The 24564-nt window shown below is 43.6% G+C and overlaps 3 protein-coding genes across 12 annotated transcripts in view; 1 reads left to right on the top strand and 2 right to left on the bottom strand.

Annotated features, from left to right (window-relative positions):
* Nucleotides 1-928, top strand: part of ASB3 (ankyrin repeat and SOCS box containing 3) — a 32555-nt gene extending 31627 nt beyond the window's left edge. For all 5 annotated transcript variants that reach the window (XM_074817588.1, XM_074817586.1, XM_074817584.1 and 2 more), the window contains one exon: nucleotides 299-928. In XM_074817588.1, coding sequence (XP_074673689.1) covers nucleotides 299-552 — 254 coding nt within the window. In that variant the 3' untranslated portion in view covers nucleotides 553-928. The remainder of the gene's footprint in view (nucleotides 1-298) is intronic.
* Nucleotides 859-3606, bottom strand: MALL (mal, T cell differentiation protein like). Of its 2 annotated transcripts, XM_074817592.1 has the most exons (4): nucleotides 3505-3606; nucleotides 2200-2367; nucleotides 1719-1847; nucleotides 859-1364 (listed from the first exon to the last, which is right to left on the bottom strand). In XM_074817592.1, the coding sequence occupies exons 1-4, from the start codon at nucleotides 3604-3606 to the stop codon at nucleotides 1302-1304; spliced, it is 462 nt and encodes a 153-aa protein (XP_074673693.1). In that variant the 3' UTR covers nucleotides 859-1301. The 2 variants fall into 2 exon arrangements, with proteins under 2 accessions (XP_074673693.1, XP_074673692.1); XM_074817591.1 differs by having other exon boundaries at nucleotides 1347-1847.
* On the bottom strand, nucleotides 2306-24517 carry NPHP1 (nephrocystin 1). 5 transcript variants are annotated; one of them, XM_074817580.1, is made up of 21 exons: nucleotides 24435-24517; nucleotides 24289-24353; nucleotides 22789-22849; nucleotides 22197-22333; nucleotides 21540-21753; nucleotides 21136-21237; nucleotides 20189-20280; nucleotides 19706-19748; nucleotides 19071-19155; nucleotides 18352-18446; nucleotides 17599-17727; nucleotides 16324-16398; nucleotides 15474-15584; nucleotides 13688-13770; nucleotides 12306-12382; nucleotides 11380-11479; nucleotides 10844-10956; nucleotides 8421-8494; nucleotides 7592-7636; nucleotides 5514-5814; nucleotides 2306-2367 (listed from the first exon to the last, which is right to left on the bottom strand). In XM_074817580.1, exons 1-20 carry the CDS (start codon nucleotides 24501-24503, stop codon nucleotides 5536-5538), a joined length of 2049 nt encoding a protein of 682 aa, XP_074673681.1. In that variant the 5' UTR covers nucleotides 24504-24517; the 3' UTR covers nucleotides 2306-2367; nucleotides 5514-5535. The 5 variants fall into 5 exon arrangements, with proteins under 5 accessions (XP_074673681.1, XP_074673684.1, XP_074673679.1 ...); XM_074817579.1 differs by lacking the exon at nucleotides 2306-2367 and adding an exon at nucleotides 3912-5017; XM_074817578.1 differs by lacking the exon at nucleotides 2306-2367 and having other exon boundaries at nucleotides 3908-5814.
* Between the last annotated feature and the right edge of the window lie 47 nt (nucleotides 24518-24564).

The raw sequence follows: 24564 nt of genomic DNA, 5'->3' as shown, positions 1-24564 counted from the left end.
CTCTCTCCCCAAGCAGGTAGCTGTTCTAGACTGGTTAGATGAAACTCTGACTAAGGATAAAATGAGTCTTTGATACTTTGTTTCTAGAAGTTTAAGGTACCTTTTCTAGCTCCTATAGGGAAATGTCTAAAACACCGATTCTAGCAGACAACAGCCCTTCCCTATCAGGAACTATGCCTCATTATCTGCCAGGGCCTGGGGGGTTCACATGGGATCCAGCCAAACCAGGTAACCGTAGGCAAGCGATGTAATCCCATGGTGTCCTGTTCAGCGTTTGACTTGTTCTTTAATTTTTCAGCCTTCATTCCTTGCCTGTCTCATCTCTGTCGTCTTGAGATCCGGTCCATTTTAACGAGTGAACGCCTGCGATCGGACCGGTTTATCCGCGAATTGCCATTGCCAGCTTGTCTCCAGGACTACCTTCTCTACTTAGATGTACTGCGAGTCAATGCTATCCCAGAAGTGGAGGATTATCTGGGGCAGAGAGAGGAGGGAGCTCCCTCCACCAGTCACTCCAGCACTGAAGATGCAGAGAGGAGGGAGTGCCTGTAACATTAGGTGATGGCACTGCCGGTGACTGAACTCTGCAGCTGCAGATTTTGTGATGGCAATGAGCAGACACCGGAGAAGAACTACTGTAACTAACTGTAGTAATAAGTCTCTCCATGCTGTAGTTTTATACTACATCTAGAAGTTTGTTAGAAGTTCATGATCTACTTGTTTAAAAAGTCTGTTGTAGCTTTCTAAGTCTGTGAACATTTTCTGGCTTTTGAAAGGAAATCTTTAACTCTTACGGAGTAAAATTAGCTGTTCAATGAACATAGTTTATATAGCAGTCAAAATCTGTTTGGTCAGACACTGTTAGTAGATGCTTTATTTTAAGTACTGCATATACCAAATGAAATGATCTGAAAGTCAAGGAACACAATATTGTATTATTGTTATGAATTTGTGTTGGGGAGTGATCCAGCTGAACCAGAGATAGGAAAATAATATGAGAGAGGAAATTGTTTGCTGAAGGAACAGTGATTTTCCTTTTTTTTTTTTTTTCTCCTTTCCTTGGTGATCTATATTTGGCAGAACATCAGAGTGGGAGCCTGGCTCAGAGCCTGCACCCAGTTCCTCCCCTTGCGTAGCCCATGGGCAAGGCACGAAATGTCCCCACAAACACACCGACACAACGCTGCCTTATAAAAATCCCTCCTTCAGTGAAGTTAAAAAGCAACCGCCATCCCCAGCAGCTGCATCCCTTGTTCTGGGAAAGCTCTCATCTTGCAGAAGCGAAGCCAGCACTGCCGGGCTCACTGGTAGTAGATGCTGAAGGCGTGGAGGATGTACAGGAAGGTTGTGATGAAGGCGAAGAACTGCATGAGAGGAAGAAGAGCAGGAGCTGGGTTCAGCTGGGAGAGTCTAACCCCATCTCCAACCTGTGCTCTCAACCTGGGGAAACTTCCCAGCCTAGAGCTCTCTCCAGCCTCAAAGAATCAGCAAAGCCCCACCATTTCCCAGGAGGCAGCCACACAAGGCTCTGAGCTGCTGGACCCCAAGAAGCCCACATGGGCTGCACAACACAACAGAGACAAGGATCTGAAGCCCTGACCAGTGTGACACTGCTGGGCTTGGGATGGCTTTGCTGTGGCTTTAGTATTTACTCCTGCATCTCCCTGAGGGGAACTGCGGGTGCTCTGGCCTGCCTGAGGTTTTCTGGACTGACTCACCGATGCGGCGCAGTTGAGCTGGTAGTAAAGCGGTGAGTTGGGGCCAAACTCAGAGCGGATGGTCGCATTGGCTTGCAAGACAGCAGCGCTCATGTACAGAATGGCTGTGGTGCCATGGTACAAACTGTCCTGCAAAACAAGGGAGCAGCAAGGATCAAAGCATGCCCGGGACCATCCTCCTCTGATTCGCCCTGAGGACAAGGTCCATCCTCTGCACGTGCAAGTGCCTGAATGGGACACATGTGCCCGGACAGGGCTGGGACCAAACCCTCCTGCCACACCGAACCCTCCCCTGTGCCCATGCAGCACCCACGGCATAGCACAGCTTCCCTCAGCATTTCCAGTCAAGGCCAAAGGAGGAAAAAGGGCTGGTTGTTTGCAAAAGGGCCGGCAGCTGGCTGGCTAACCCATCACCAGCCACGGTCGTCTTGTGCCCACACTGCTGCTGCCAACATCTGCCAGTGTCCCAGCCCCTCCTTACCAACACTTTCCAGTTCTCGCTGTTTTTGTGAAAGCCGAAGAGGTAGCTTAAGAGGAGCAGCAGGGAGACGAGGCAGGAGCTGAGGGACACGTACATCACCCATCCCTGCAGCAGCGGGAAGGAGACGGAGGTAGCAGCGACGAGAATCCACACCCAGGTCCCGCAGAGCTGCCAGGGACAAACACAGGCGCCTCTGATGAGCACGGGATGGGGAAAACACCACCTCCTCCCTGAGTCCCTCCTCACCTCCCTCCCAGGCTGGCCCCAGCAGCCATTGGAAGCCCTGTGTCTTCGGGCAGCACGGACCTGCCTTCCGGAGCATCCTGGCACGACAGCAGCACCGCAAGCTGGCACGAGTTTCCCTAAATGCTCTTGGGAAATACTTCAAAATGTTTCTTACAAAAGGGAAAGGTTTGCTGCCATGTTCGATGCAAGGAAACATCTCACCCCAAGGGCTTTGGAGGAGAAGCCAGAAAATGTGCTTTTATCTGGGAAAGGTGAAGGGCCGCGTCAGCCAGGCCCTGCCCACTTGTTAATCTTCTAGGCTTGAAATCACGGCACGAGGAAGTCTGCTCCTGACTCCACACACCAGCCCAGAGTGAGTCGCTCGCTCTGGATCCACCTAAAATATTTACTGTGCACAAATAGCACACCGGGGTTATCTGGATAAGCTCACGCTGCCCTGTGCCGTTCCAACTCCAGTGGATGAAACTCCCCCAGGTGTGCAGTGGGGAGCTGAGCCCCCTGGCACCGGGTGGCAGCTCCCGGCAAAGCCCAGCCACGGCGATTGCACCGTGGAGCACGGGTGGTGTGGGTTGCCGGCACCGTGTCCTGTGTCAAAGTACAGCAGCGGTTATCTTGGCCAGTCCCATTGGATGCCCTCTGGACCCAGAAGCAATTGAAGGATTCATGGAATGTCACACGTTACAAGACACCCAATTGCCTTCAAGCCCCTGGAAATACTTAATACCGAGAATGAAATTCCCTTGATTTTTCAAGCAATTTCTATGTGATAACTAGAGCTGCTTCTGCCCAGAGGCACTGCTTCAGCCTCTCCCAGCCCCACGGCAGCCAGCGACCCTCACAGAGGCACCGGGATGGAACTGGAGTGTATCTTGTCCTCACACTGTTCCAAAAAATCACGTCACGAAGATCAGCTTTGTCCATTCAGTATAAGCTAAAAGAAGAGACGTTATTTCCCATTCATGCTGTCTTCAGGATCGTTTTGGGGGCTGCTCCCTGATTTTTAGATTTGCTAGAGCCATTAGCGGGGTGCTGTAAGGCAGCAAAGCTCAGCATACTCACTATCTCTGGTAGGATGAACGCATAGGGGACGGTTTTGAAGACGGCGGGTCCGGAGGGCAAGGCGGGTTGCGTGGAGGCCGCAGGGGGACCCACCGAGGCCATCTCTTCTCAGCCGACACTGCGACCGTTCCGTCTCAGCTCCGCTTGCATTTGCCTGCACCGTGCCGCTCCCGTGCGGGGTTTTAACTGACACACCCGCAGGGACGTAATCACAGAAACCAGCCCAGGCTGGCACCACGCCGCTTCCCCCAGCTGAAGGAGCCCTCAGCAGCTCTCTGGTTATTGCAGCTGGCCTCACATGCCTTGCCGCCTGCACCGGGATGGGGGACCAAAGGGACCCCAGCGCCGCCACCAGCACACGATCAATTCAAAGTCTTAAACAAGAGGGGAAAGAAAAAAAATCCTACACCGTGCCAGGGCAGAAACGTTTCCTGCAATCAGTCTTTGTCCTTGGCACACTTACAAGCCTGAAATATTTTTGCTTCCACTGTTGTTGCCTCCTCCCCTTTCTGTTGAGGTTTCTGCTCCGTATTCACGTCAGGCTTCCCACCAGGCATGTCCAGCCTTTGAAAACTTGCAGCCAAACATTTTTTACAGACAACTGAACACACTGGTAGAAGAGGGGTGAGTTTGCCCACGTGCTCCTAAGAAAGGTCTGAAGGACAGCTTTGATTTTTACCTCCTGGCAGTTGGCTCTGGATTTGACAAGCACACTTTGTTTTTTGCAGAGGACTCTGCTTCGTGCCGTAACTCACCGATAAGTGGTGGGATGAAAGGCTGCAGGTGGCAGCTCTGCCTCATGGCCTAACAAAGCCATTTTGTCCTCACTAACTCAGGCAATACTCTGCAGCAGGAGGAGCATGATATCCTTGGTAAGATACCATGTCTCTCTGTTAGAAGAGCCAAGTGATGCCCTAGGAATTTGGCTTCTGTGCCAAGCTCTTGCGCAATACAGAGCAAAGATCAAATCTGGGATGTTTCTTATCCTCTGAGCCCCTCCTAGGCCAGGGGGAAGTGTTTTGCATTATTTCTGGAGGCTCCAGTTTACAAGTGCTGTCAGTGGGAGCTGGCGTTGGGCTCCATGCAGTGTTCTGTGGTCTTTGAAAGATCTTGTTTTAAAACATTTCGCGCCAGACAAAACTAGTGCCCAGCTTGGACTCAAATCTGTCTGTGACTCGGTGCCTCCTACCTCGCTGGACACGGTGACAACGTACCCATCACCATGCAGAAAACATCCCGACACTCCAGCCCAAAAGAAATCAGATGAATAACTTCCCACTGTGAGAGGGCAGCACGTACAGTCTGTGCTCAGAAGTTTGTACCCACAAAGAAGCCTTTATCATCCCGCTCCACCTGAGGAACACCCCGCAGCTCGTTAGCCTGCCCCAGAAAGTCAGCACGGAGGGAGCTACCGTATGGCATGGCCATGCACCGGGGGAGGGCAGCGTGCCCCCAGTTCTCACCAGCTTTTATTTGTATTAGGTGGGTCAAGCACATTCCATCCAACCTTTTTCTGAGTGGGGAAAGAAAAACAGTAAAACAGTCTAAATACAGAGCAACCTGCTGTCCACTGATTGGACAAGAGATGATTTTTTTCTCTAACCTGGCTGACCTTGCTCAGCAGCATTCTTAAAGATCATTGCTATTTTCCTTGCCTGTTACCAATCCACTGGGGTACCAGGATAAAGTCTTTTGTTCACCCTCATTAAAACAAAGCTGGAAATTAATTGGAAGCTGCATGAGAGACAACAAGTGCTGCCTTGGCATTTGCTCAGCTTAGGCAAAATATGGCACTTGACGTGGCTACAACAGGTACATGTAGCAACAGACAACCATAGCCTTGTCTAACATTGCAAAGGGGAAAATTTAAAATATAATTTGATTATTATAACTGATAAAATAATATTAGTCTCTCAAAATGTTAAATATGTTAAAATAGTCATTACAATTCAGATAGTACACAGCTGCTTTTTTGTAAGAATTTATTTATATTGTTACCCCATTCTTACGTATTGTTCTTCCATAATCCATTCATACTCCAGCACTGTTTTTTCTCACTTCTCCTAAGAAATCATAAGTCAGCTCTGAGATATCAAAGGCTTTGTGAGTATTTTCTGATGACAGCAGATACTGAAGGGCACCGTCATTCTCTCGGCTCTTTTTCAAGAAGTCAGCAATCGCCTTCCAGCGAGATGCTTCAGACTCTTCCTCAGCCCACTTGTAGTCAGGGAGGAAAGTGGAGTGGAGCAGAGGGAAGACAGAGTTGTGGTACACCAGGACAAACACAGACTTCAGAAATTCTTGATCTCTCTGTAGAGAAGAGTATTTGAAAATACTTCAGTACAAATACACGGTGTTGCCAAGCACTTCTCCAGAAGTGTCATACACAGGGAAGGAAAAAAGAAAATATTCAACTAACCCCTGGTTCCTAGGAGGACAACAGGTAGAGATGTGACCTTCCTAAACACACATCAGCTAGCTCAGATGAGCCTCACACTCGCCACCAAGAACTACGCTATATAAACTCTAGATCAACAACTCTGCTCTCCAACCCACCTCCTTTTCCAAACGACAGAGAGCAGCGATACACAGCAAACCCTGCCAGTGTTACCACACAATGGCGATGTGTACAGCGGTCATCAGGAGCTCACAGGGTAGTTAGAGTTCTTCCTAAAAACACCAGCGTGTGACAGCTGTTCCCCACAGCCTTCGCAGGTGCAGACCAAGACTGTTTGCCACGGCCACTGGGGAAGTGCCACATCCTCTCCACCTTGGAAGCCCAAACTCCACTGGTTTCTCTGCTGGCCTAGGCAGAGCAACAATCCCAGGCTCCTTGCAGCATGTGGCTCTTAGCAGGAGGTAAGGCCACACTCTAAGTAGTGTTATTTCACACTCTGACAGGACATTCTGTGTGCGGCAAGAATTATGCCCTCCTCTGTAAAGACAGCTTGCAAAACCCAGAGGCTCAGAATCAGCCTCAAACTGAATTCTCAAACACTGAAAGATCCCAACTGCTTTAACTAGACGAGATTCATGTGCCTCATTTTCCTCACACACCCTAGAAAAATCCCTTCCTGTATGGAGGAGACACACAGAGCGCTGCCTCCTGGAAAACTCACTGACCACTGACTGAGACTCTTCCAGAAATGTTCCAGAAACGTGAGTGCTATGACTGACATTGAACAGTTCCCATCTCAGCAGGAGATTTAGCAGCTAAGCCTCATACAACCATGCAAGAAGGAGTAAGAATTCACCAGGCAGCAATCCTACCGTGGGAGTGGCACATGACAAATCAGGTAAAACTGGATGGTTCTGGGATACCGAGGAGTTACTAATTCTTTGAACAGATGAGCTTTCATTTTGGATGAATGGCTTTGAAAAAGCGACTCTGACTCAACAGCATTTTGTTTTGTTTGCGTAACTGGGGAGATCTCTTGTGTGTCTATCCAGTAGCATGCACAGTGAATGAAATACCCTGCTGCTGCTCCCAAGAAGTGAAGTGCCTTGGATCAAGAGCTAGTGCCTTCCTCCTTCAGTTACCTACAGCTTCTCTTTGTCCAGAGGACAGGAGGTAGGACAAGGTACAGGTAACCCTGGTGACATGGCCAATTCAGGTGTTCTCCAGCTGTCTACACGCCAAAATGGGAGATTACAACTGTCTGACATAGGGAGATTTGCAGAATTTGGGGCCTTTTTCCAGGCAGACTGTGGGAGGACTAGAGCTCAGAGGTTGGTGCAGGGAAGATTATTCTGTGGACATACGCAGCCCCTTCTGTACCAGTGGAAAGCTTTTACCAGTCAAGTATTGGAAGTGCATCACAAAAAGGGGCCACACTTTGAGTATGAGAACCTGTAATAGCTTCCCCACTAACACCCATATACAAAAAGTTACAAGTTAATTTCATATTCCTTCTTCTCCTAGTTTACTGTTATAAATATGGGTACGAAATGTTAAGAACCACATTTAGTGTATCAACATTTTCTAAATAAATGTGAGAGAAAAAGTTAACTAGCAATAACACTGACAGAAAGCTTCTAGTTCAAAATAGATTGAATATATGTCAAAGAAAAACCTGTAATTTGTTACCTTCTCAGATCTCTTCAACGTTCTTTCTTTATCTGCCCAAGCACTCTAAAATGAAATTAAATTTAAAATCAGATTGAGATTGTGGAGATCTAAAGCAATTCCATTTTTAGCTGCAAAAATCTCTCACTGCAGTCCCACAGTAGTTTAAGCTCCTGTTGCAGTCCCACTTTCCTCACACTCCCCAATCCTCCCTTGTGCCAGTTTAGCTGATTTAAGCAAACAACCATTTCACCTAATTTTACAGGTGTGAGGATTTGGAGATCTGAAACTATCAGAGCCATAAAAATTAAATCTAGGGGATCTACTTTTAAGAAAAATCAGTCACAACCGAGGTTCACTTTTTTCCCACCCTACAAGAATGACGAAACACAGCCTAACCCCGAAGGCTGACAGCTTCTAAAGGTAGTGTCCTTTGGGCAGAAATAGCTCAGCTGTTGTTGTCTGGTACTAGGACACCTGCCAGGGACTGCCGTGTAAATACAGTGAGTGCTGTCCTGCCAGGCAGAAGCTACGTCAGCCCCTCCCTGTCACAAAAGCAGCACTGTCGTAGAAGCCAGACAAACATTCAGACAGCTCATCCACCTGAGCACGCTCTTGCTGTGGCTATGTGGCTAGCAGTGCTCAAACCAGCTAATTCATGTCTTTGCATCCCTTCTGTACATACTCAAGCATTCTCTTGTAGAGATCTGCACGTACTTAATTATAAAACCTTCCTGCTGTTGGGTCTTTCCATTTATCTTTTCACAGGACAAAAAAAAGCTCAAATTTTGCAAACAATCTGGAAATCCTGACACATCAGATGTAATTGAACACCACGTAGGTAACATACCCGAAGTGCATCCATCAGGTCTGGTTCATCCATGAGTTGAGGGAAAGTTGCCAAAATAGGATTAAAGATTAAATCTGAAACAGAAAACAAACATATTCAAGGCTAAGAATGAAACAGGATGGTTTTCAAGGTATCAACACATCAAGGTATTCAGCACATCCCCTCCCCTCTGATTATTTCAAAGGGAAAATCGGCTGTACTACTACTCCAGAGCAGCAGGGAAAGTAGAAACGCTCTCTGACTGTGTTCTCTGACTGTACAAACTCTCAGTCGCTGAGAGACAGTTAACCTGAGAGAGGAGAGACACACCAAAACTGATTGCTGGTTTATTAGGAGAAACCAGCAAGCAAGAGACCTTACCAATTTAACCTAAGGGTAGAGCAAGGGTTTTTTTCTCATTTCTGCACCTGTCTTTTTTATAAACATTTGAAATTGTGCTGCTTGATTTGGATGTTATGAATAAACACACTTCCGTTATGCCTTAATCTGGCTTGTGCTGTGGGTGATGTTAAGGTACGTGGGTAACAAGTGGTGTAGTAAAGGTACCAAATGGGGCACATCATCAAACCGGATCAGTCTCCTGCGTGCCTTCCTGGTGAGCTACCAGGTAATAGCTGGGTCTCCTGCTTGAGCTGAACAGGCCAGCTGTATCAAAATCAGGCAGGGCAGAGCTGCCTCCCCATGACTGGCAGGAATCGAAGCACTCTGTTATGAAACACAGCAAATCTTGAGACCTCATGGCACAGGGGTCCTGTTTAGTTAATGAGACTGTCGATAAGATTATAGAAGTGCTACAAGTGACATATAGAGGAATTTGGGTTGAAGTGTTTTCTTTCTCTTGTGATTTTAAGTATTTAATGCATGCTGTTGTTTCTTCATGTTGAAGCTGACAGAAAGTTAATAAACACTGACCATTTACTAGTAACAAAACATTTTATGGAGGCAAGAACTGATTACTTTTGTGAAATATAACAGATGTTTTAAGTTGCCTATTTCTAAACTGATAGTTGATTTTTAAATATGAGAAATCTTCCTTTGTTACACCAGGAAAAAAAGTAGAAAATGGCTACCAGAACAACTTCTGAAATGCCTGGGTAAAGCCTTCAAATCATTTCAAATGAAGTCTGAATCCAAATGGCTGCAATTTAACTCCAGGAGAGGTCATCAGCCTGATCTATTGTCCTATTGGCCTTTAAAAACTAAGCATTTTAGTTTCTCTGTGATAAGTTTATTAAACAAAGCATTAGTTTATGAAAGGGTCTGACTTTCAGATACTGAAATCAGTATACACGGAATGTATATTAAAGTTCAGAAAATCAGGGAGTTAAGTTCTGAGCACCTTCAAAAGATGAACCTGTAATTCAGACGCCTACGTACGGCTAAAGATTGTAAGTTAAAAATGTTAGTAAGTGCAAAGGCAAATTTATTTGCCATAGGAACAGATGATACGTAATTCAGTCTGGAGAAGAGATGGGAGAAAACACAAGAAAATCACTTTGCATTACCAATATAAATTCACCTGTAGTACAGTTAAGAAATGTAATTTTTCCGTATTTCAAATTGATTTTAAAATGGAGAAGACTATAAACTATTACAGTTCTGTTGAAGGAAAGATGTGGAAGGAATAAGAGAGTTGCAAAATCAGAGCAAAACCTCTTCCACTTCTCTTTTGCTGCTGCATTATCCAATAAGTAAATAATAATTTAAAAAAAAAAAAAATATAGAGGATGACTTAGCCTCAATGACACCAAAACATCTGCCTAACCTCTTCTGTAGCTCGGAGAACACACATACACTGGAAATGAATGAGTAAACCCATCTGCATGTCTAACCTCTCACTGCATTAGTGGTGAAAAGGAAACATTTTTCTTCCAAATAATCCTTTACCTTTATTTGCCTTTTTTTTTAAATTTAGAAATAACCCTTTACCTATCCACAAGGGCTTTTTTTTAGGGAGAATTTCACTGAAAGCACTTCATTCATACTTCATATCAAAGCAAGCTATTGTTTTGCATCTTGCGATGTGAACTGATGTCAAACAGGGCAATGCATTAGATGTGAGTTGAACTATTACTCGTTTGAAATGCAAACACACCAAGTGGCAGTATCCACAGTGAGAGGCTGTTCTCTTTTATCAGCAGGGACAACAGCTTTCTCTTTGTCCCCACAACACCTGCAGACTGAAAGTTAAAGCTCTGAAATTCTCTACCCAGGGAGCATGACTTCCTAACGTTGTGAGATGGTTGGTCAGTGCCAGGGCTATCAGGGAACAAAATCCTACGAGTCCCCTGTATCACTGAGAGTTGTTCCTGCAGACCCCAGCTTTCTCTTACAAAAGGGAGAGAGTGATTCCCTTTAGGAACCTGCTTTTTCTCCAACAGACTCACCAGTACTGAGTTCTTTTCCACAACAGCAATTCTTACCTGCACTTTGCATGCTTATACTGTCTTTCAGGAGTGCATCACCAAGTATTTGTCGATAAAATATCAAGATGTGGATGTAGCACATACTGCCAATTAATGTTTCTGGTAGCAAACTATTGGGAAAATAAAGAACATGCAGTTGAGATTTTTACTGAAAACTGCTCCTAAAACTCTTAAGCGCTGTTCAGCAAAACTTGAGGGTAATGACAGCGTCATGGAGATGATTATTAGCTCGTATTGGCACCTCCACGAATCTATCACAACTTTTGGAGGTATACACTGATAAAGCTGTAACAGCCAGACTCCTGCTGTTGAAAACAGTTTTCACTATTATCTAAACTTAAAGACTTTTTAGTTGTTTTCAACAAAACAGCTTTAAGTGTCAAACAAAGATTAAGTACAATATGCAGGTGACACAACCCTCAGATTCTTCCATAGCCAGTGTTCCAGGGAAGGGGAACACTTTAGATCTCTGGAACCATTCTAGGCTATCCGAAATACTTTTCCATTTCATGGCAGCACACATGCATACTTACTTCAGGATGTCTTTTGACTGCGCACTTAATGACTGCAGTTTCACTGCAAGCACAGGCTGTTTCTTGAGTGTTATAAACTGATGAAAGACACCAATGCCTGCTTAAGAAATACCCAATATGAGATCTGTCATTTTGAAAGAACATTAAGAATTATATTACAAGAATGGACATTTAAATTTGAGGAGAGATGTTTTGCTAAAACTGTAATGGTAAAGGATGGTCTAAAAACCAGGAGGAATTGAACATCTGAAAATATATCAACATATCAGCTCTATCAACATTTGGTCTAACATAAGCTGTTACCTCTCTCTGGGGTGATGGAGTCATAATACACATGAAGTAATGTGGAGGTAAGTGTCCAAACCCAAAAGGTAAAGGCCTTCTGTAGCTTGCAGCATGTGTCACTAGCAAATGGATGTTATTACAGCTTCCAGAGGAAAGCCATGACTGCCCTTATTTAAAACACAAGTGGTCTGTCGTCTGACCCGACTCTTAGGGAAGCCTTATTCAGCCCCAGCGGGAAGAACCAGTACAGTTGTTCTGTAGCATATTTATGCACATGTGGAACTTGTGTGTAAGTGATATGGGATTGATGATACAGGACTTGAAGAGCCTGGCTTGGGAACTCCAGACCAGTGTAACTCTTGAGCTTTGTACCATCCATCACCCCATAGCCAAGAACTGTGAAGTGCAGTTGAAGAAATAATTTGTTTCTCAGAACTAACCCTCCAACTGCAGAAACTGGAAATTACAGAAACATTTGCCGTGGCAGATAGTTCTGAATTCCACCAGCCCTAACAGTCAACTTTCATGCAAAATGGGAACACACAAAACAAAAGCAGCCTTGGCTGAGCACTGCATGCTGTAAAGTAGGTATAGCATTTGTGGTATCATTTCACTTATGTAATGTTTAGAAGAAACCACACCTCTTCTTGATATTGATGGGTCAACCTCAACGCCTCTCTCATAGGGAGTACCACCATTTAACAGCAGCTCATACATCCTGTGAAAGAAGAGCAGCATCATGAGAATAAAAAGATGTAAGGGTATGTGTTCTCACAATCAGCCTCTGAGAAAGAAAGAAACCTGTTACCACAAACAAAAACTGACACGGTGCTTGAGGTTATGACTAGTATTTTATATGAAATGACTATACATAATTACTAAGTAACCAAACCTCAAATGATAAATTTGAAACTTGTATTATATTGGGAAACTAGTTAATTATTTTAAAATAAATTTGCAACATTGATTCTTTTCCACAAGACTCCACTATTTTTCTTATATGAAATTTAGCAATTGTTCCACTAAAATGTTTTTGAGGAGTCATCGCTTATGTAGCAAATTTTAGATATGGAACATTTAAAGCGTTGAAGACTAATGTAATCCCAGTTCTGTCAAGAGTAAGTCACTGTTGAAGCAAGCATGCAATTTCTCTCTCTAGATAACATCTTTAACTTAGTGGAATAGAAAAACAATGTTGGAGAGCAGATTTAGAAGAGATTTAGAGACTTATAGAACAGTAGAGGTCTCCCATGGGTATTTTTTCTCCCCTGTAATCAAAATATATTCAGAATACACATCTATATCTCTCTATATATTTGGTAAAAACCAAGTATTGCAAGTCTGATCTACAATGAATCATTTCTGCAAATTAACAGAAAGCTTTCCTACATTTAATAAAATAGAAATATGTAATTTTTTTTATTCTTTAAGATTGTTGGACCCATGAACTAATCATAAATCAGCTGCAAAATATAAGCTTATTCACATTCTCCAAGTGAACAGTAACAGATTCATTCACAACAACTCTTACCTGCTTCCAAGTCTTAGAAACCAATCTTCTAATTTTTAAATGGGAAAGGGTTATACAGCAAAATGCACATAAAGAGGAGGCCAGAATGAAAAAGGACATCACCTTCAATGTAAGTAATGACTCTACTTCTATATACAAAACTCTAAATAACTCCTTGTTGACTCAGACATTTCCATAGTTTTAAAATTCCACTTTTTTTTTTTTTATTTTTTAAATTTTAAAATTCCACACATACTAACTTGCAACATTTCAGACCTGAATGTTGGCTCAAGGGAGCACTTTTCCCACACAAACTTAGCAGAACATACACTGGTGGAAGCAGGACCAGCATTCTCACTGCAAGACCTGGTACATCCTGCACTTTAGTCTGGATTACACCTGCCCCTATCAGTGTGTAAGTACGAAACAGGAACTTTACTCCTGGCCTAATATATATGTATATACTAACATACATAAATACAGAGAGAGAGAAGGAAAACATAATAAACTTACTTGGAAGGAACAGGCATTCCATTAGAAGTGAAAAGCTTCAGAAATGCCCAGCCACAGCTTAGTTCTCCTCTTTCACCTGTTGCCTAGGAAAAAAGAGAAACATAAGTAATTTGAGCAGCTAAACCATAATGAGTAACTGAACCACAAACACTTATTTAATCACATAAAAATGGTAAAAGCCCCAGATTTCTAGTAAACAAACATTGACTGTGTCACATTCACAGGTGTTTGAAGATGTTCACCAAACAGCACACACAGTTATGCTGAAGTTAATGGTCCGTGAACATATTTAACAGACAAGGATTTATAAAGCCAAGAAATACACATTTAAGGGAAACGTAAGTATATCAAGCTCCTGAAAAAGAAGAAATGCACAGAGACAAAAGTAAGAACCCCCAAACCTGCACTGATGCTCTAAAGAATACAGGACAGAAAGGAGGAGGGAAAAAATTTACCCAGAGGATTTACCCATCTGATTCCAGAGTCCAGAGTTTCTAAGCTAGTGACCCTGTGCATCGGAAGGCTTTAGCCACAGTACCAGAGACAGTGCCTGGGAAAGGGAGGTGATCCTCCGGGCCAGCCCATCTATTTCCAGACCCCAAAGCACTAATAACAGGTAGGAACTTGTAAACACTTCAGCTTTCATTTAAACTTCCTCCCTAAACAGAAGCAGACAACTTCACATAATCTTGACTACTCCAGCTAGCACAAGGAGGGTCACTGTGCCCCATTAGGTCTCTGTGAACCATCACTTACCAACATGCTGTTCAACACCAGGACTTACTCCAGTTACCTACAGATGTACACTCTACTTATCTCCCCGCGCAACAGTTCTGCATCCCACCACGCTGTCAGCCTGTCTGTCCTCCACATCTCCACAGGCACTGCTCTCTTGCACCCTAAGTTCATACAGGTGTTAGCAAAAGAGAAAATACAGCAATAGTCCCCTCTGCAACTTCTCTATCCATCTTTTCTGAATTCTGCTGCCCACCATTTAATACCCTGCCTGCTAACCACTGTGGTTACCCCACTTTTCATCTTTCACCCATGATTTACTTGATTGCCAAGATTCACCTGAGGAGGATTGTGACCACTATGAAAATCTAAGTGTTCAGAGTCAGTCTTGTAGACAGACAAAATGGCTGAGATCTTTCAGAACAGTGAGCTGTTCCAAAAAGCCACTGTATCCTCCAAATATTAGTGTGTCTTATGCTCCTGCATGCACCTGCCTTCCATTACAGTAGTTCTTATGAGCCTTACCATCTATTGTGTTACTACCTGCTGTACTTTTCAGAAGCACATCCTAGATGGATAGGATATATCTGCATCAATCGCAGCTAGTGTTCATACTATTTAAACAGTTAAAATCTTAGGTTCCAAACTATATAGCACAGTAGTCTGAAACAAATCACAAAGATAGAAAAAACAATGCAGGAGTGAAGAGAGAATTGGTCCTTTGCGATGACATTACATGAGATCTTTGGCAGAGTAACAGAATTTATTTCAGTGTAAGTAAAGGCATATTCACGTCCACTAGTCAGAAAGTCTTTTATTCTCTAAATATTGACTAGAAATAAAAGTTCCAAACCCCAGCATCTCTCTCCTCCCCCCCAGAAGCCAAAAGGAAGACAATCTTATAGTAAGCTAGGAGAAGTTCAGTTAAATTTCCATTTGGATCTCACAGTTCACTGCTGGGATACTGCAGCTTAACATCAAGTATGGGACAGCTGGTTCACTTAATAAACTCGTGCTTGGAACGATTTATACCGCAACTTTACACACTTACATTGCGAATATAAGTGATGCCAAGTTCAAATAATATACCAACGTCTGCAGACAGAGAGTTGGACCTGACAAAACAGTCACCATCGAGCAAGCTGGGTAAAATGCCTGTTACCTAATACAGAGAGAAGGGGGGGGGGGGGGGGGGGGAGAGAAAAGTGAATGTACCTATTAAAAAAACCCTCTGATTTTTAAAGGCCATCGAACACATCACTCATTCACATAAGATCTCAGACCCAATCCCGTTGCATATAAAAGAAAATGAGTAGAGAACCAATGTCAGTTGAAACGTTGCTCCCCTATTCTTTATCTTGCCATGAAACACAGCTGTGCTACCAAGGTACTTGTTTTGTGATAACAAGCTATTAAAGAACTTTAGATGTCAAAAAGCACCTAATTCCCTCCAAGAACACAGCAACAACTGGGGTAAAACATGACCACACTACTACTGTGAGCGTGGCCCTGTATGGCACCTGAAACATGGGACAAAGCACATGCTCTTTTTTTAATGAAATCAAACCAGAAGATCACATGCAAAGCGGCTAGTCTCTTCCCTTCTCCATGAACACCACGTAGCGTGCGCCTGATACTGATTCAAAGTTAACCAGTGCTGCCAGCTGGATCACCAGTCCTTCCTGCTACTTTTCCTTCCCCCCAGCAATTTTCTCCAAAGTGGATTTCCTAAAACAATTTAAGTTTGAATCCATGCACTTCAGCAAGTTTTTTCTCTTCTGCATGTTCATTTTGGTTGCGCTATGTTTTCTTTCAACACAAATACCAGACATAATAGACATCACTAAATAAGAAGCTGTAAAGAGTTACCATCTATGTCAGTCCCAGAGCAAGATACCTACCCTTGGAGAAAAGGTCCACATTTGAGGATTTTTAGGTTGCCACGTAGCTCTCACTGTGTGAATGTTACTCAGCACCTAAGGCACAATAGTGGTGAAAAAAGCTAAGACAAGTTTTTCTAGAAAGCTGTGCAGCTTTAAGAAAGTGCAGTATTATCCCAGATTAAACCAACACTGCACACAACAAAGATAAAATTACATTTTTTCTTCAACTGTATCAGACAGTTTCAGTTTAAAGGACTACAGAGGAAGTTTTCTGAAGCTACAGAACACTTCCAAACATTCTTGCTTCATATACATCAGTAACAGTCCTTTAGTCCCCAAAAGCGTTCAGTGCAGCTGAAAGAAAACTGCCAGATTGTCCGTGTTAGATTCTGTTATAAAAAGCTGCTCTACATATGTGCACAAAGGAACAGAGAGGATCACCAGCAGGTGGGGGAATCTGAATATGACTCTGACCCAGCTATTCCCAGGCACATCACAGGAGAGATCAGCCCAGAAAAGGCTCATCTCCACAGGCATAAAGGATCAAAGAGGCACCATGGCAGGTGGGGGAACTGAAATTATGGACTCAGAGGAATGGAGCTCCCGCCCCAGCCCCTCCCAGGGCTGCCCAGGACAGCCATCAGTCCCACGGGCCAGGCGTGACTCCCATCACCATGAGTCAACAGGAGCGGCTCTCGCTGCATCACCTTCCAGACTGAAAGGGGTTACTGCTTAGGGGTATGAGACACTGCCACGCCAGGGAAGGGCATTTTGTGACTTACTGCAGGATGTTCAGGGCAGAAACCAAAGGCAGAAAAAGGGAGGGAACAAGGTGCTTTGTGGAGTAGCACAGGCGAAAAAACAGAGGGACAAGTACTCATATCTGGACATGCCTGGGGCCTGATCAATGCAGTCTGTCCTGTTTTCTCATTGAACTCCATTTATAACTATTTTTCTGGGTGAATGGGCTCTCTATTCTGAATGCACATGTGTGTGTGTGTACATCTAGGTGCCAGCAACTAGCCAGACCACAGGTCACTGGGGACCTACATGTCTGCAGTGACCGCAAATGAGAGAGCAAGGGTACGTATGTCAGTGTGCGATCACAGGCCAGTATCAAGCCAGACTAATCGGAGAGTAAGTTAAGCAGCTTGGGAGGCAGATTGTCTGTGTGTGTGTGGCTCTCTCTCTCTAAGAGAAGTGGAAGAGCTGGCTACCAGAGGAAACAGAGCACAAAAGTTTCTGAAAGATCCACACCCCATCAAGACTTTTTTTGATAGCCAAACAACTTACCTGATTGCCATCGAACAGACAGAGTCGAACATGTCTACTGAGAACCTGTATACTAACTCCTGGGAGAGGAATCATTTTACAGCTACATAAAGTCACAACCAGGGAAACTCGAGTTGGTCTAGGATAGATCTGAAATACAGACAACAGAAGAAAGATCATGTCTACAGGCTCCTCCTGCATGTGGTAACAGTTTGTGTTTATTTACTGGGATGATCAAGTGTAGTGTTCACTAGACACAAAGCTTGTGCAGTATTAGCAAAATTTCTTCATAAGCCTTTAGCTCTCAGGAAATCAGTGCAAATATTTTACTGTGACAGATAGAAGGTCCTATTAAAGTTTTAGAAGGAAGAGATATTCTACAAATGGTGCAAGTGAAGACATAATCATTAGCCAAAATGAAAGAAGACAAGTTAAATTTGTGGTTTCACAGTGCCTAGCAAAAGTTCATGGTTTAAAAATTCAGACTAGTCACCCGTGCAGATCTGCTTCCCAGACAGGGAAGGAACCCACAAGCTTAAGATGAAACATGACTCTTAAAAGATACCCAACATGACAAGTTGTACTGATTTTTTGCCTACAGAGAGTAGGATGTGATCTACTGCCTAAGGAGTCTAGATTGACATTGAAATCCGTCATCTGTTTCACAGCATTATTCACCCACCGATATGAAATACTGCTAGCAATTCAGGTCTAGAGATCCTGTCATTTCTCTCAAACCAAAAGCATCATAGCTTTCTTACCAGTAGTACTCACAGTATTTTTTTCAGAGTTCCACACCAAGTCTTTGAAAGCCAACTGTGATGGAGTAAGTTCAGGCTGCAAAAAGTAACTCGATCGAAACTGATTGCCTATAACAACAGTAATTTTTAAAATACTTAACATTTTTTACAATCTTTATTGTCACAAAGTGAACAACACCCAAAATTCAGATGTGGCTAAAGTCCCTTTGAATATCTGACTGGTCCAAACAATACTATGGAGGTATCTTCTACTGTTTTTACTATTTGTAAGTGTTCTGCAGTATTTCATTCTAGAGCACAGTAATTTAATTAACAAAAGGGGCTATTGATTTGAAACCATTTTAAACAAAAATACTAAAAAAACATGAGATACTTGGTGAAGAGACTGCAAAAGATCTCAGAGAAAAAGAAAAGATTAAAAAAAAAAAAAAATCATTTTCTGCAATGTCAACAGGAAGTATCTTCCAAAGAGGAAAATCTTTGAAATCATTAGGAAATTTGTCATTGCCTCTGTGTGGCCAGGACTTCACACAGATAAATTAAAACTTAATTGAAGAAGAAAAAAAAGCCTTTTATACATTATTTGATGGGTCAAATATAGCCTGTACAGATTACCCAATTATAATTAAGCAATACTGATTTTAGTCCAATCATAAGCATTGGATGGAGGATAAGAAACTCACCACAGACACTCGAGAATCCTGCACTGCCATTACTATGAGAAAACCTTACCTTCCTCTAAAAGCTGGAAAAGTGTGGATTGGCGGAATCCGGCAGGAACTGCTCCTATGGTTGCCAGCACTTCTACAGTGTCATTCTATTGCAAAAAAAAAAAAAGATAAAAAAGAAAAGGGATATTAGTATTCCTGATATTTAACAGCTAATTCCATCCTAATGTAGAACTCTCACATAACCAATATCAGAGACCTGGGGCATCAGTCACCTCTTCTCATTTGAAGCTGGTTTAGCCCATCCTCAGGAATTTTTACTCTGTTTCATGTATGAACCCAGCCGGACACCCATTTTGTTAAGTTCCCCTCCCATTTCAAAGCAGCAGCAGAGTCAGTCACAGAACAAAATCACACCCTTGAAAAAGAAATGGTATAGTACTACTGTGGCAAAACAGCAAAAGACATCTTATTTGCATCTTCATTCTGACACATAAAGACACTGCTGGGCTGCAGCCTATTTCTAAAGCAGCAGAGAACATTTCTGTAGCATTTCTTGCTACAAAAAAACAAACCAGAGATGTTAATAGAAAACAATGGTCCGTAATATGAGAAACAGTGTTTGATAAAAGGCAAACCTTGTCTACAAAATAATTAACATTACAGTAGATGAAGTTGCTATGTAAGAGATACACCTACTTCTGTGATAGCTCTTCTTACAGCACTCCAGTGAGAATCTGTTCTGAAAAAAAAATAATGTACTTTTTATATTATATCATCTTCATGTGGACAAAAATTGAAACACCACATATTAGTTTGTTTTCAAATAGCAGCAGCTTAATAACCTTATCTATCTTATACTAATAAAGACATATTTCCAGCCACTAAGACTAATTGCTAGACTGTCTCATGAGCTGGAACATACCTTGATACATGACCCAGTCATTCTTTGATTTTAGGGGGTGGGGAAAGGCAAACCAAAGCAAAACTCCCCAACAAACCCACTCAAGTAAAAGTGTGTCTGCAAACTGAAAAAAAACCAAGTGACTGCTGTTCTGAAAAGAAAAATGCAAAGAACCAAATACCCTTGTGCAGTATTCTCACTGTAAGCAACATACTGCCAGATTTGAGGAGGAGGAAGAATAATGTTATACTTATTTGCTTTCACATCACTCCATTTACCTTTTTTTAATTTCAGTTCCATCTGCTGTTTCATCCACCACTTCTATGTGTTCTTCACTTTGCTCTTGGCTGTCAGCATCTTTATAACGGACCTGAATTCAGATTCCAAAAGGGAAAGTGCATGATTTCTTAAAAGATCTGTTCTTAAAAATGTTTTCTCCAACCACAGCACATGTTAATAGTTTAGAAGAGGAGATTTTCTGTCTGTAATGACCTATCACTCCATAGCACCGTAACTGCAGAACACTGCCCTTCATTCTGCAGTTACAGCAAGAGATCGGAGTATTCCTACATGTAAGCAAGAGAAGGCATTTGCAAAGTGGATTCTTTAAAAAGAGAAATACATCAGCATCATGAAGTAAAAAGCTAGCTACTCAACATGCTCTTTAGTTACACTGTAAAAAGCTGTGCTCCATCTGATCACTCAATCCAAACTGTGTACCCGCATTTAAATGTTCACCACAATTGCACACGGAATATATATGTGCTTAAGTATATAAACTAACATGTGTAAGTGACTCTAAAATGAAAAAAAAAGTTACAAAGCTTGGAAATCCATTTTTTAAAAGGTTCTTCCGTGTTAAGTTACAAAATACTCCAACATTTACATGGACTCACATTTCATATAAATTATGAAAAGCACAAATTAGTCCATAGCAGCTTGGAGTCTTCAGAGTTGACCTTTAGTGACAAAGATTATGATTTTCATATTTAAGAAACTTCTCTGCAGTTGTATGTCACATCTACATCAGGCACAAAAATACTGCTTTTGCTAAATATCTCCATACACACACATACAAACATGGTCTTATTTCCAAATAACTGGCAAAACACCGCTGCATGCCCCCATGTAAGCATTGTGATCAGTTTAAGCAGCTATATTATTATTAATATATATAAAATAACAGAGGTGAGACTAGGACAGAAGAAGGTTGCAGCACACTAACCGCAAGATAGGTTCTAGGAACAAGGCCTCTCTCCCCTTTCGAGTTTTCTGCTACCCACCAGCCATCCACCTTCTTGTCATGTATAAGTAGGACTTCACCTTTCTTTGCCATTAGGAGAGACAGAGACAAAAGACAACCAAATATTTCAAAATGACTCCAGGCACAACTGAGAAAAAAAAAACCACAAAAACTTAGTTTTTCCCCCAACAGAGATCACAGACTACTGCGACAGACCCTGCCACTACAGAAGGTGGCAAATGGACACTGGACTCCACCAAGCCAAACATACACCAGGAAAAGCCATTTCTCCCTGAATCCCACAAGGAACCAGAAGCAGATTTAATTATAGTTATTGCTTAATACAGAATGATCTGAAGTCAAAAAAAGTTTAGAGACATATTTACCGTAAATGTGAGATCCCCTTCCTGCTGTGCACTAAAGTTTCCAACTGCAATACATTCTTTAACGTTTGGATCATCCAACAATTTATCATCATCATCTGCTTCTTCACTGTCTTCCTCCTCACTACTTTCTTCATCTTCACTCTCATCCTCTTCTTCATTTTCATCTTCTTCATTTTCATCTTCTGCTTGAGGATTTTTCTGATGTTCCTCATCCCTACCCAAAATAAATTGAACTTTTTAAATTATTATTTTAACAAAACTGCTGGAAGTTGCTGTAAAGCCTCGCAGTATGGCCTTCTCTGCAAGGTCGTTATCCAGATACAGAATTATTCCTGTGTTTTACTCTCTGTCCTGACCTAAAAAAACTCCAAAATCCTAATGGTGTTTCCACCCTAAGTGTACAGACCATATTGCATCCTCTCCTCTCAACAATCACATTATGTTTCAGCCATTAACCAACACCCTCAGAAAATTCCAGTGAGTCCTTCTTGACTGCATCAAGAAAACAAGCACCGTAAGAGCTGGCTTGTCAGCACTTCTTTTTTAACTGTGCGTTAAGATAATAAAGGGGATGAGCTAACCATTTTTCGGGGTACTTTACAACTATACATGTACAATTCTATAAAAGCGCAGATTGTATTTGTTTAATCTACTTACGCTGCATAATTCGTAGTCACATTATCCTGATCCAAGACAAGAACAAGTTTTTGCAGCTGCTGAGAGAGTTTTAGCAAAAGCTTTTCTTCTTCTTCTTTCCTCCGATTATAATTTCCCACAGGCGCAGGCTCATCAGCCTGAGAAGAACACAACAAATTGCTCAAAGAATCAAAGTTAAAGTTCCCCTATAAAGTTAATTTTCCACACGTCTTATGAGCTTTCACCTTCCTGGGCTGCTGTCACTCCATGTTTAGTGACATCTTTCTTGCCCTTTTACTCTGCCAAGATGAAATTTTGTGGTAAATTTCAAATCTGCACTCTCTGCTTCCAACACAATGCACTGGGTTGATAAATATTTTACAATGTATTGGGTTGATAAAGATTTTAAGCACAGAACTCGTACACAACAAAGCATTAAAAATGTGATTTTAAATAATAGAAATGGATCTCAGAGATCCCAGTCAGGGACTTTGCCGTGCTAGGCATTGCTCTTGTCCCGAGCCATCTAAAATCAAAGGAGGCTGGTGTTCTCTAAACGCTCTCTGTGATGTATTTTGGAGAAAACTACTAAAAAATTTGTCTCCATACTTACTTTTTTCAAATTGTGAAGAGCATCTGTATTCTCATCCACCAATTTCTTCAGTTGCATACATCTGCATTGAAAGCAAGACAGATAGATGGGTGACCCAAATCACACCTGCTTATTGAAACGTGTCGATACTCAGACATTCACTCAGCTCTGTGTGCGTGCAGCCTGACAAACACCAATACAAGCCCAAACAGCAGCTTAGCTGATTATTACCTGTGATGCACAAGTTCCCACTTAAAACTACTTCAGCCCTTGAGGACTGGGAAGCAGCTAGCCTGTTGCTTCTGCCCGGAAAAGAGACAAGTGAGAAGGGGCAGGGAAGAGATCAGTACAATTAGAAGAAAAATGGAAAAGTGTACAGGGAACTACCTGCTCGTTTTTCTGAGGCAAAGGTGATGGGGAACAGAGTGAATCTGCCAGGGGATTTGCTCAGAGCAACCAGGAGATCTTTGCTGGCAACATGGACAGTGGGATTGAGCGCACGCTCAGCAAGTTCCCCAACAACACCAAGCTGTGTGGTGTGGTCAACAGGCTGGAGGGAAGGGATCCATCCAGAGGGACCTGGACAGGCTTGAGCAGTGGGCCTGTGCAAACCTCATGAAGTTCAAGGTCCTGCACATGAGTCGAGGCAATCCCCCACACAAACACAGGCTGGGCAATAAGTGAATTGAGAGCAGCCCTGTGGGGAAGGACTTGGATGGAAAACTGACTATGAGCCAGCAACATGTGCTCGCAGCCCAGGAAGCCAACCGTATCTTGGGCTGCATCAAGAGAAGTGTGGCCAGCAGGTTGAGGGAGGTGATTGTCCCCCTCTACTCTGCTCTCATGAGACCCCACGTGCAGTGCTGCGTCCAGCTCTGGGGCCCCCAACAAAAGAAGGACACAGACCTGCTCAAGTGGGTCCAAAGGAGGCCACAAAGATAATCGGGGGGCTGACACACCTCCCTTCTGAGGACAGGCTGAGAGAGTTGGTGTTGTTCAGCCTGGAGAAGAGAAGGCTCTGGGGAGACCTTATAGCAGCCTTCCAGTACTTAAAGGGGGCTACAGGAAAGATGGGGAGGGACTCTTTATCAGGGGGTGTAGGGATAGGACAAGGGGTAATGGTTTTAAACTGAAAAAGGGTAGATTTAGATTAGACATAAGGAAGAAATTCTTTCCTGTGAGGGTGGTGACACACTGGAACAGGTTGCCCAGAGAAGTTGTGGCTGCCCCCTCCCTGGCAGTGTTCAAGGCCAGGTTGGATGGGGCTTTGAGCAACCTGGTCTAGTGGAAGGTGTCACTGCCCATGGCAGGGGGGTTGGGACTGGATGATCTTTAAGGTCGCTTCCAACCTAAACCATTCTATGATTCCATGAGATGGTTCCCTCCACAACACAGAGGTAAACTGTGCAACTCCGGGCCACGGAACGCTACTAAAGTGAAGGGCAGGGGGGAAGGCTGGGGGCAGGGGCCGGGCGGGGGGAGCGAGGCCAGCGGACGGGGACCCCCGGGGCTCTGCCTCACCTCTGCGAAAGGGCCTTCCTCTGCCCGGGGGCCGGGGCCGCGCTCTCCGCCCGCAGCGCCTCCACCTGCAACACAAGACAAGCGCCGTCAGCCGCCAGCAGAACCCCGCCGCGCCGCGCCCCGGGCCGGGCGGGCCGCGCCCTTACCTGCGCCCGCAGATCCCGGCTGCACCGCTGCACCCGCTGGAGCGGGCCCCGAGCCCGCCGCCCCGACATGGTTGCTAGGCAACAGGCGCGGCGGCGCGGCCAGATGCCGTCACTTCCGGGGCGCGCGGCA

The sequence above is a fragment of the Strix aluco genome, chromosome 3, assembly GCF_031877795.1.
Source record: "Strix aluco isolate bStrAlu1 chromosome 3, bStrAlu1.hap1, whole genome shotgun sequence".
In the NCBI taxonomy this organism is placed as follows: domain Eukaryota; kingdom Metazoa; phylum Chordata; class Aves; order Strigiformes; family Strigidae; genus Strix; species Strix aluco.
This window is presented reverse-complemented; position numbering and strand designations above follow the sequence as displayed.